The 12,902-nt window shown below is 49.5% G+C and overlaps 1 protein-coding gene across 1 annotated transcript in view; it reads right to left on the bottom strand.

The window, feature by feature from the left end:
- LOC140460087 (disintegrin and metalloproteinase domain-containing protein 19-like) overlaps positions 1 to 12,902 on the bottom strand; it is a 44,745-nt gene that overhangs the window by 17,790 nt on the left and 14,053 nt on the right. The window contains 4 exon segments of the mRNA XM_072554488.1: positions 1,687 to 1,709; positions 1,712 to 1,814; positions 1,816 to 1,891; positions 3,717 to 3,825. Of these exon segments, the coding sequence (XP_072410589.1) occupies positions 1,687 to 1,709; positions 1,712 to 1,814; positions 1,816 to 1,891; positions 3,717 to 3,825 (311 nt within the window).

Here is a 12,902-nt window from a genome sequence, read left to right as displayed (position 1 = left end):
GTGTATTAACGGGGAGTATACCCCCCCCCCCCGAGGGGTGTATTAACGGGGTGTATACCCCCCCCGAGGTTGTATTAACGGGGGAGTATACCCCCCCCCCCCCCGAGGGTTGTATAAACGGGGTGTATACCCCCCCCCGGGGGTGTATAAACGGGGTGTATACCCCCCCCCCCGAGGGTGTATTAACGGGGAGTATACCCCCCCCAAGGGTGTATTAACGGTGGTGTATACCCCCCCCCCGAGGTTGTATTAACGGGGAGTATACCCCCCCCCCCGAGGGTGTATAAACGGGGTGTATACCCCCCCCGGGGGTGTATAAACGGGGTGTATACCCCCCCCCCCCCGAGGGTGTATTAACGGGGAGTATACCCCCCCCAAGGGTGTATTAACGGGGAGAATCCCCCCCCCCCGAGGGTGTATAAACGGGGAGTATACCCCCCCCCGAGGGTGTATAAACGGGGTGTATACCCCCCCCCCGAGGTTGTATTAACGGGGAGTATACCCCCCCCCCGAGGGTTGTATTAACGGGGAGTATACCCCCCCGAGGGTGTATTAACGGGGAGTATACCCCCCCCCGAGGGTGTATTAACGGGGTGTATACCCCCCCCGAGGTTGTATTAACGGGGGAGTATACCCCCCCCCCCCCCCGAGGGTGTATAAACGGGGTGTATACCCCCCCCCGGGGGTGTATAAACTGGGTGTATACCCCCCCCCCCCCGAGGGTGTATTAACGGGGTGTATACCCCCCCCGAGGGTGTATTAACGGGGAGTATACCCCCCCCCGAGGGTGTATTAACGGGGAGTATACCCCCCCGAGGGTGTATTAACGGTGAGTATACCCCCCCCCCCGAGGGTGTATTAACGGGGTGTATACCCCCCCCCGAGGTTGTATTAACGGGGAGTATACCCCCCCCCCCCCCGAGGGTGTATAAACGGGGTGTATACCCCCCCCCGGGGGTGTATAAACGGGTTGTATACCCCCCCCCCCGAGGGTGTATTAACGGGGTGTATACCCCCCCGAGGGTGTATTAACGGGGAGTATACCCCCCCCGAGGGTGTATTAACGGGGTGTATACAACTCCCCCCGATGGTGTATTAACAGGGAGTATACCCCCCCCGAGGGTGTATTAACGGGGAGTATACCCCCCCCCGAGGGTGTATTAACGGGGAGTATACCGCCCCCCCCCGAGGTTGTATTAACGGGGAGTATACCCCCCCCCCCCGAGGGGTGTATAAACGGGGTGTATACCCCCCCCCCGGGGGGTGTATAAACGGGGTGTATACCCCCCCCCCGAGGGGTGTATTAACGGGGAGTATACCCCCCCCGAGGGTGTATTAACGGGGAGTATACCCCCCCCCGAGGGTGTATTAACGGGGAGTATACCCCCCCCCGAGGGGTGTATTAACGGGGAGTATACCCCCCCCCGAGGGGTGTATTAACGGGGAGTATACCCCCCCCCGAGGGTGTATTAACGGGGAGTATACCCCCCCCCCCCGAGGGTGTATTAACGGGGTGTATACCCCCCCCCCCCCGAGGGTGTATAAACGGGGTGTATACCCCCCCCCCGGGGGTGTATTAACGGGGTGTATACCCCCCCCCCCCCGAGGGTGTATTAACGGGGTGTATACCCCCCCCCCCCCACCCCCCGAGGGTTTATAAACGGGGTGTATACCCACATATCTGACCTTGCCATCTCCACATTTGGTGCGGTCTTGACCAGGCCTGGGTCTGGGAGGTCCTCCTGTCCGTGTTCACTCGAGTGCAGGTAGGTACCACGGCATTTGATATCCCTACCATCCAATCGCACCGTGGTGGTCAATGGACACTGTGTTCCACTCCTTGGGGTTCACTGCCGGACTCTGACACTGAATCTTCCCACACAGAGCATCACTACAAAGAAACCATTGCAGCAGTTACACCCACAGGACAGACCGACCGACTCTGGGCATTGTTACTAAATCTGTACATGACACAACGTTCGGTCACACTGAGGAAGCAGGGGGCACTGCAGGAGGATGAGGAGAGGCTAGGACAGGCCCACAGACCTCCAGCTGTGGCCTCACCAACATCACTGCCCTGCTCTGATCATCTATCTCTCACTGAGAACAGTAAGTGTCCCATACTCCTTCTGAATGACCTGATTAACCCTGTCCCATCACCTTCAGGGATCTGTGGTCAATCTCCCCATGGTCCCTCTGCCCTCTGAGCTTCCTCGAGTCCTGCCTTTCATCGATGACTCCCTTGTCTTGTTCCTTCTCCCAAAGAGCATCACCTCACAGTTATCAGGATTAAATTCCATCTGTCATTGGTCTGTCCATCTGACCAATCTGTTTCTACCCTCCTGCAACCGAACACCTTCCTCCTCACTGTCAACCTCCTGATCTTTGTAACCCCACCCAGAACATGATTTATCAGCTCCCCTTCCCATTCTCGTCTCCATTGTTCATGAATATTCCAAACAATAAGGGACCCCACACTGATCCCTGTGGGACACCAACCCACACCAGGCACCAGTCTCACACACACAGCTTTCTCCATCACACTCTGTCCCCTCTCACAAAAACCATTTTGGATCCATCTTACCAAGTTCCATGGATCCCGTCAGCTTTGACCTTCTTTACCAGTTTCCCGAATGGGACTTTGTCTAAGGCCTTGGTGAAATCCATAGAAACCACATCAACGGCACTACCTTCATCTACACACCTGGCACCTCCTCGAAAAGGTCCAGCAGATCAGATAGACACGAGCTCCTCCTGACAGAGCCACACTGACCATCCCTGATCAGATATTACCTCTCCAAATGGAGACTACCTCTCTCCTTCACTACTTTCTACAATCGTTCCCCTATCCCTGATGAGAGACTCCCTGGTTGGTTGTTCCTGCTCTATCTTTCCCACAATGGAACCACATTGGTTATTCTCCAGTCCTCTGGCACCTCCCTGTGGCCAGAGCTGGGATACACATTTGGGTCAGGGCTCTTGTAATTACCCCTCTCACCTCCCACCGCAGCCTGGGATACAATTCAGACAGAGCTGGGAGTTGGTCCTGTTTTAAATCCAACAAACCCTTCAATACCTCCTCACTCCCTCTGTCAATCTGCTCAAGGACCTTTACCGTCCATCTTCCTGTACCTACACCCTCCTTCTCCTGAGTAAAGGCCGAAGTGAAATAATTATTAATCATTTCATACAGACAGATCTCCCCTTGGTCCCTGGGGGAATGGATCCTGCTCTTTGTTTCTCCACACCCAATGAACAGATAAATCATTCCCAAGTGAAGGTATTCCCTGGGATTCGGGTTCTCTTTCTCCAGTCAGGGCTGGTTACAGTTGGGTGGGTGTTCACTGGTGTTTACAGATGGAGCTGATCTCATTAAAACCTGCAGACTGTGAAGGGGCCCTGGTGGGGTAGACATTGAGACTGTTTCCCTGGGTCGGGGAATCTTAAACCACAGCTCTCCCCCCCTCCCTGAGTCAGGATAGGTGCCCGGCCGTTTCTGACTGAGATCAGGAGAGGTCCCTTTCCCCAGAGAGCATGAATCTTCTCTGACCCAGGGGATGGTGGGTCCCCATCATTGAATCTTGGGGAATCGAGGGATGTCGGGATCAGACAGGAAAGTAGAGGGGCTGGGATGGAGGGGCCGACTGGCCCACTGCAGCTCCTGTAGGTCCCAGCAGTACACACTGTAGCAGCAATCAGCAATTTCACACACTCACCTCTTCCAGCACTTCACAAAGTTCCCACTCGGATCCTTCCCACAATTTCCATAAACATTCCCGGCTCCATTCACATCCTCAAAACAAACAGCAGGGGCAGACCGGGCACCTAGAGGGGGCAAAATCACAGAGAGAGGGGGGTAAAATCACAAAGAGAGGGGGGCAAAATCACAGAGGGGGGTAAAATCACAGAGGGGGGGGCAAAATCACAGAGGGGGGTAAAATCACAGAGGGGGGGGGCAAAATCACAGGGGGGTAAAATCACAAAGAGAGGGGGGCAAAATCACAGAGGGGGGTAAAATCACAGAGGGGGGGGCAAAATCACAGGGGGGGGGTAAAGTCACAGGGGAGATAAAATCACAGGGGGGGTAAAATCACAGAGAGAGGGGGGGGAAATCACAGGGGGGGTAAAGTCACAGAGAGGGGTAAAATCACAGAGAGAGGGGGAGAAATCACGGGGGGGGGTAAAGTCACGGGGGGGATAAAATCACAGAGAGAGGGGGGGAATCACAGAGACTTGGTTACAGGGGGGTCAGGACTGGCAGTTAAACCTCCAAGGATTTTCAACTTATCGAAAAGACAGGGAGGTCGGCAGAGGGGATGGGGTTGCCTTGTTAGTTAAGAACAATATTAAATGTATGGCACTGAATGACATAGCGTCAGATGATGTGGAGTCTGTGTGGGTGGAATTGAGGAACCACAAAGGCAAAAAAAACCATAATTGGAGTTGTGTACAGACCTCCTAACAGTGGTCAGGACCAGGGATGCAACATGTACCGGGAAATAGAGAAGGCATGTCAGAAAGGCAAGGTCACAGTGATCATGGGAGACTTCAATATGCAGGTGGACTGGGTAAATAATGTTGCCAGTGGATCCAAAGAAAGGGAATTCATGGAATGCTTACAGGACGGCTTTTTGGAACAGCTTGTCATGGAGCCCACAAGGGAGCAGGCTATTCTGGACCTCGTGCTTTGCAATGAACCAGACTCTATAAAAGATCTTAAAGTAAGGGAACCCGTAGGAAGCAGCGACCATAATATGGTAGAGTTCAGTCTGCAGTTTGAACGGGAGAAGGCAAAATCGGATGTAATGGTGTTACAGTTGAATAAAGGTAATTATGAGGGCATGAGAGAGGAACTGACAAAAATAGACTGGAAGCAGAGGCTTGCGGGGAAGACAGTAGAGCAAAAATGGCAGGAGTTTGTGAGTATAATTGAGGACACTGTACAGAGGTTCATCCCCAAGAAAAGAAAGATTATCCGGGAGGGATTAGACAGCCATGGCTGACAAAGGAAGTCAGAAAATGTATTAAAGAAAAAGAGAGATCCTATAAAGTGGCTAAGAACACTGGGAAATCAGAAGATTGGGAAGGATACAAAAACAAACAGAGGATAACAGAGAGTAATAAGAAAGGAGAGAATCAAATATGAAGGTAGGCTAGCCAGTAATATTAGAAACGATAGTAAGAGTTTCTTTCAATTGATAAGAAACAAACGACAGACAAAAGTAGACATTGGGCCACTTCAAACTGATGCAGGAAGCCTAGTGATGGGAGATAAGGAAATAGCAGGAGAACTTAACAAGTACTTTGCGTCAGTTTTCACAGTGGAAGACAGGAGTAATATCCCAACAATTAAAGGGAGTCAGGGGGCTGAGTTGAGTATGGTTGTCATGACAAAAGAGATAGTGCTAGAAAAGCTAAAAAGTCTTAAAATTGATAAATCTCCTGGCCCCGATGGGATACATCCTAGAGTTCTGAGAGAGGTGGCTGAGGAAATAGCGGAGGCATTGGTTGAGATCTTTCAAGAGTCACTGGAGTCAGGGAAAGTCCCGGATGATTGGAAGATCGCGGTTGTAACCCCCTTGTTCAAGAAAGGATCAAGACAAAAGATGGAAAATTATAGGCCAATTAGCCGAACCTCGGTTGTTGGTAAAATTCTAGAATCCATCATTAAGGATGAGGTTTCTAAATTCTTAGAAGAGCAGAGTCTGATTAGAACAAGTCAACATGGAGTTACTAAGGGGAGGTCATGCCTGACAAACCTGTTGGTATTCTTTGAAGAGGTGACAAGTAGGTTAGACCAGGGAAACCCAGTGGATGTGGTCTATCTAGACTTCCAAAAGGCCTTTGCTAAGGTGCCACACGGGAGGCTGCTGAGCAAGGTGAGGGCCCATGGTGTTCGAGGTGAGCTACTGGGATGGATTGAGGATTGGCTGTCTGACAGAAGGCAGAGAGTTGGGATAAAAGGTTCTTTTTCAGAATGGCAGCCGGTGACGAGCGGTGTCCCGCAGGGTTCGGTGCTGGGGCCACAGCTGTTCACATTATATATTAATGATCTGGATGAAGGGACTGGGGGCATTCTAGCGAAGTTTGCCGATGATACGAAGATAGGTGGACAGGCAGGTAGTACTGAGGAAGTGGGGAGGCTACAGAAGGATCTAGATAGTTTGGGAGAGTGGTTCAGGAAATGGCTGATGGAATTCAACGTGAATTCAAGGTCTTGCACTTTGGCAAAAAAGAATAAAAGCACAGACTACTTTCTAAAACGGTGAGAAAATTCGTAAAGCCAAAGTACAAAGGGATCTGGGAGTGCTAGTCGAGGATTCTCTAAAGGTAAACATGCAGGTTGAATCCGTGATTAAGAAAGCGAATGCAATGTTGTCTCTTATCTCAAGAGGGTTGGAATATAAAAGCAGCAATGTGCTACTGAGCCTTTATAAAGCTCTGGTTAGGCCCCATTTGGAGTACTGTGTCCAGTTTTGGTCCCCACCCCTCAGGAAGGACATACTGGCACTGGAACGTGTCCAGCGGAGATTCACACGGATGATCCCTGGAATGGTAGGTCTAACATATGAGGAACGGCTGAGGATCCTGGGATTGTATTCATTGGAGTTTAGAAGATTAAGGGGAGACTTAATAGAGACGCACAAGATAATACATGGTTTGGAAAAGGGTGGATGCTAGGAAATTGTTTCTGTTAGGTGAGGAGACTAGGACCCGTGGACACAGCCTTAGAATTAGAGGGGGTCATTTCAGAACAGAAATGCAGAGACATTTCTTCAGCCAGAGAGTGGTGGGCCTGTGGAATTCATTGCCGCAGAGTGCAGTGGAGGCTGGGACACTAAATGTCTTCAAGGCAGAGATTGATAGATTCTTGTTGTCTAGAGGAATTAAGGGCTACGGGGAGAATGTGGGTAAGTGGAGTTGAAGTGCCCAGCAGCCATGATCGAATGGCGGAGTGGACTCGATGGGCCGAATGGCCTTACTTCCACTCCTATGTCTTATGGTCTTATCACGGGGGGGGGGGGGGGTAAAGTCACAGAGAGAGGGGGGAAATCACAGGGAGGGGGGGTAAAATCACAGAGAGGGGGGTAATATCACAGAGAGAGGGGGGTAATATCACAGAGGGGGGGTAATATCACAGAGAGGGGGGTAATCTCACAGAGAGGGGGGGTAATCTCACAGAGAGGGGGGTAATATCACAGAGAGGGGGGTAATATCACAGAGAGGGGGGTAATATCACAGAGAGGGGGGTAATATCACAGAGAGGGGGGTAATATCACAGAGGGGGGGGGTAATATCACAGAGAGGGGGGTAATCTCACAGAGAGGGGGGGTAATATTTCGGTTTATTGACAGGGAATTATTTACACTCAGTGTCAGGAAGATGTCAGAGTCGATGATAGAAGTTTTCGTGACTGAGTACTTGAGAAACAGTGGATCAGACAGTCAGTATGGATTTGTGAAAGGGAAATCATTCCTGGTGAATTGTCAGGAATTCTTCGAGGATCTCAGTGATCCCGTTGATTGGGGGAGGCAGTGGAGGTGGTTTTTTTGAAATTTTGAAATGTCAGTAATGTGTGGTTCACTCTCAGCCTCTCGATTTAAATGGTCGGGTTCGACCAGCTACACTGCAACCTGTTGGAACTGTTCCCGAGGTGAGAGAATCTCGGAGAGTGACAGCATTGTATCCGCTATTTCGAAGGTGACTTCCTGAAGGAGTCTGGGATGTTGATGATCAGGCTGTCAGGGTTTCTCAGTGTTCAATCCCATCAGTTGGTCCAATACCATTCCCCTACAAATACTGATCTACCTCCTCCCTGCTCCTTGTTACTGAATAACACAGACTGTACCAACTCTCTCTCTCTCTGACTTTCAGTCCCCCTCTCTCCCTCTCTCTGTGCAGTTTTGGGCCCCATATCTCAGGAAGAATGTACTGACCCTGGAGTGTGTTCAGAGGAGGTTCATGAGAACGGCCTCGGGAATGAAAAGCTGAACATATGAGGAATGTTTGAGGACTCTGGCTCGATACTCGATGGACTTTCGAAGGATGAGGGGGGATGAGGGGGATCTAATTGAAACAGGAGACAGTGAGGATTGTGGAGATCGGGGTCGAGAGTGTGGTGCTGGAAAAGCACAGCGTCCGAGGAGCAGGGGAATCGAGTTCATTCCTGATGAAAGGTTTCTGCTCGGGATTGGGGCTAGTGTAGTGAGCTGGTCAGCTGCAGGGTGTTCTGATGGGCTCAGTACATGAGCAGTGATTGTGGTATTGTGTATTTACACCCCCCAGTGACACACAGGTCTGAGCTCCTGAAAGCAGACCTTTGGAAGTGAGGGAGTCGATGAAAGGACCGGTTAGTACTGTCTGGATTGAGGGGGAGAGCGGGGGGACAGGAGGTTAGTCCAGATGGATGGATGGATGGATGGACGGACGGACGGACGGAGCCTTTGATTTCTGAGACATTGGGGATGTTTTTGGGGAACAGTGGGATGTGGATAAGGGAGATCTGAACTGGAATGGGACCTGTCCCCTTGTTGCTGTGCAGTTGGAGAGAGACGATGTGAGCTGTCTGACCAACAAAGGGAGCATGGTGGGGGGGGACATGAAGTCATTGCTGTCATTGATTCACAGCTCAATATTCCAGGAGATACAGGAGGGTCAGGACAGTCAGAAAGTCAGAGAGTCCCCCAGCACAGAGAGAGACCCTTCAGCCCAGTCTGCTCTGTGCTGACCAGAATATCCATCCACACTAACCCCATTTCCCTGCACTTGGCCCATACCCTTCTAACCCTTTCCTGTCTGTGTATTTGTCCAAATGCCTTTTAAATGTTGTTAATGTACCCACCTCAACCACTTCCTCTGGCAGCTTATTCCATGTGTGTACCACCCTCTGTATAAAAACGTTCCCCTCAGGTTCCCTTTTATTCTTTCCCCCTCTCACCTTAACCTGATGCCCTCAAGTCCCCGATTCCCCAACCCTGGGAAAGAGGCTGAGTGTATTCACCCTATCCATGGCTCTCATGATCTTATACACTTCTATAAAGATCCCTCCCCAGTCTCCTATACACAAAAGGAAAAGGTTCTAATTTGTCCAATCTCTCCCTATACCTCTGAGAATGTTAAGTCCAGGCAACATCCTTGTAAATGTCTTCTGCACTGTTTCAGTTTAATAACATCCTTCCTATAGCAAGGTGACCAAAACTGAACACAATACCCCAAGTGCAGCCTCACCAACGTCCCGTATAACTGCAACATAACTCCCCAACTTCTACACTCAATGCTCTGACTGATGAAGACCAGTGTACCAAAAGCCCTGTCTACCTGGGACTCCACTCTCAGAGAACCGTGCACCTGAACTCCAAGATCCCTCTGTTCCACTACACTCCTTAAGGCCCGACCATTCACCATGAAACTCCTACCTCGATTTGACTTTCCAAAGTGCAAGATCTCACACTTGTCTATATTAAACTCCATTTGCCATTTATCTTGGCCCACTTCCCCAGCTGATCAAATCCTGCTGCAATTTCTGATAAACTTCCTCACTGTCCACGATGCCACCTATTTTAGAGCCATCTGCAAACTTACTAACCATGCCTTGTATATTCCCATCCAAATCATTGATATCGATCACAATCAGTAATGGGCCCAGCACTGACCCCTGAGGCACTCCCCTAGTCACAGGCCTCCAGTCCATCAAGCATCCTTCCACTATTACCCTCTGCTTCCTCCCATCAAGTCTTCCCTCCAGCTACCCTCCAGTCATCAAGGACTTCACCCCTGGACCTTCAGGACCTCCCCAAATATATCAGCCAGGGCCCAGTCTGGCCTCTTGCAGTTTTCTTAGATATATCCAGTCAGCACCAGGAGATGTATCCACCCTTCACAGATTCTAATACATCCAACACCTTCTCTCCTGGGATATGGACTGTCCCCAAGATATCACCACTAAGAGAGAAAGGGAAGGAGATAATAGAGGAGGAGGAGGTGTTGCTGTATTGATCAGGGAACCAGGTACAGCAGGAAGCACTGTGACACCTTTGAGAGCTCCTCACATGAAGGCATCTAGGAGAAGGTGAAAGCCAATGATCAGATCACTGTCATGATTTGGAGATGCTGGTGTTGGACTGGGGTGTACAAAGAATCAATCTAAACATTACGGCACAGACAGGGCACACAGGGGGCTAACACCTTCAACATATTGTCTGGCTAACACTAATTGTTACAGCTAACCTGAGAATGCAACTTTTAAAAAAAAGGTTTTGTGATTTACACATGAAAGAAGTGACTCTATCATGGTATTCAAACTGATGAGAGATTTAACAAACAATCAAAGTGTTTTTCAATGTATAATTTCAGTTACATCACATGGTAAACTTTTGCTATGAATTCTGTGCCTCACTATCGAGCCCTCCACTATCACCTGATGAAGGAGCGTCGCTCCGAAAGCTAGTGTACTTCCAATTAAACCTGTTGGACTCTAACCTGGTGTTGTGTGTGATTTTTAAATCAGATTGCTGGGAGTATTCCAGAGACTCCCTCACAGGCTGTCAGAAATAAAGACACGAGCAGCAAATTTCAGACAAGTGTCAAACTAATAGAGTAGTCTTGGGGGATTTCAACCATGTTTGTATTCATTCACAGGATGTGGGCATCGATGGCTAGGCCCAGCATTTATTGCCCAGAGGGCAGTTAAGAGTCACCCACATGGCTGTGGGTCTGGAGTCACATGTAGGCCGGACTGGGTAAGGATGGCAGTTCCCTTCCCTGAAGGACATTCGTGACCCAGACGAGTTTTTCTAACCATCAATGATGGATTCATAGTCACCATTAGATTCGAATTCTCTCATCTGCTGTAGTGGGATTCGATCCCAGGTCCCCAGAACATTAGCAGGTCTCTGGATTAATAGGCCAATGACAATACTGCTAGGCCATCACCTCCACTCCCCCAAACACTAACTGAGGCAGTCAGAAGTGAGAGGTTTTGAGGGAGCAGATTTCTTGAAGATCTATCTTGGAGAGCTGGACAAGAGAGGGGATGGCCCTGGGCTTGGCATTCAGGATTAAAACCAACAACCCTTTTGGCTCTTGTTCCTCCATCTGCTTCCCCACTTCCTAAATTCTGTATCTCATCCCTTTTCCCTCCTGATGGCTGTGGTACTGGGCAGGGGGCTGAAACACAGGAAAAAGGGGCAAAGCTGGCCCTGAAATGGAAGTTCTCCACTAAAGGGGGGGGGGGGGGGGAGGCTGACCTTAATAAGATCCGATGTGATTGGGCCAGAGTGGGCAGGGAGCAGATACTTTCAGCGAAATCTGTCTCTGAACAGTGGGGGTGCATTCAAGAAGGAAATGTACAGAGAACAGGCCCAACATGGTCCAATAAAGTAAAAAGGTGGGATCATCAAATCCAGTGGCCCCTGGACATTGAGGGATCCACAGCATTGGATAAGGAGAGAAAGAAAGACTCAGAGAAGTTTGAGAATACTCATGGTCAAAGACAAGAGTGGTCCTAAAGGAAGAGTGCTAAACTGGGGGAAGGCCAAAATTCGGCAGGAGCTGGGGAATGTAGATTGGGAGCAGCTGGTTGAAGGGAAATCCACATTTGATATGTTGGACATTTTTAAAGAGACATTGCTTAGAGTTCAGGAGAGATATGTCCCTGTGAAAATGAGGGACAGAAATGGAAAGATTAGGGAACCACGGATGACAGGTGAAATTGTGAGACTAGCTAAGAGGAAAAAGGATGTGTACATAAGGTCCAGGTGACTGAAGTCAGATGTAGCTTTGGAAGAATATCAGTAATGCAGGACTGATCTGAATTGAGGAATTAAGAGAGCTAAAAGGGGTCATGGGATATCCTTAGCGAGCAAGGTTAAGGAAAGCCCCAAAGCCTTTAATTCATATATAGCAAGAGGGGAACTAGGGAATGGGTTAGCCCACACAAGGACAAAGGAGGAAGGTTATGCGAGGAGTCATAGAAAATGGGTGAGATTCTTAATGAGTACTTTGCGTTGGTATTCACCGAGGAGAGGGACATGGTGGATGTTGAGGTTAGGGATAGATCTTTGATTACTCGAGGTCAAGTCAGCATAGGAGGGAGGAAGTGTTGGGCATTCTAAAAGGCATTAAGGTGGACAAGTCCCCAGGTCCAGATGGAATTTATCCCAGGTTACTGAGGGAAGTGAGAGAGGAAATAGTTGGGGCTTTAATCTTTGCAGCATTCTTGAACACGGGGGAGATCATGGAGACTGGAGAATTGCTAATATTGTCCCCTTGTTTAAGAAGGGTAGCAGGGAAAATCCAGGTAATTACCGACCTGTAAGCCTGACGTCAATATTTGGGAAGCTACCGTAGAAGATACGAAGGGATAGGGTATATATCCATTTGGAAGAAAATGGGCTGATCAGTGATAGGCAGCATGGTTTTATGCAAAGAAGGTCATGTCTTACCAACTGAATAGAATTCATTGAGCAAGTGACAAGGTTGATTAACGAGGGAAGGGCTGTTGATGTCATATACATGGACTTAAGTAAGGTGTTTGATAAGGTTCCCCGTGGTAGATTAATGGAGAAAGTGAAGTCACATGGTGTGCAGGGTGTTCTAGCTCGGTGGATAAAGAACTGGTTGAGCAACAGGAGACAGAGAGTAGTAGTTGAAGGGAGTTTCTCGAAATGGAGAAAGGTGACCAGTGGTGTTCCACAGGGGTCAGTGCTGGGGCCACTGTTGTTTGTGTTATACATAAATGATCTGGAAGAGGGCACTGTTGGTATGATCAGCAAGTTTGCAGATGACACGAAGATTGGTGGAGTAGCAGAAAGGATAAGGGACTGTCAGAGAATACAGGAGGATATAGATAGACTGGAGAGTTGGGCGGGGAAGGGGCAGATGGAGTTCAATCCAGACAAATG

This window comes from Chiloscyllium punctatum, chromosome 36, assembly GCF_047496795.1.
Source record: "Chiloscyllium punctatum isolate Juve2018m chromosome 36, sChiPun1.3, whole genome shotgun sequence".
NCBI lineage: Eukaryota > Metazoa > Chordata > Chondrichthyes > Orectolobiformes > Hemiscylliidae > Chiloscyllium > Chiloscyllium punctatum.
The sequence above is the reverse complement of the archived record's forward strand: the minus strand, read 5'-3'. Positions and strand labels throughout refer to the sequence as shown.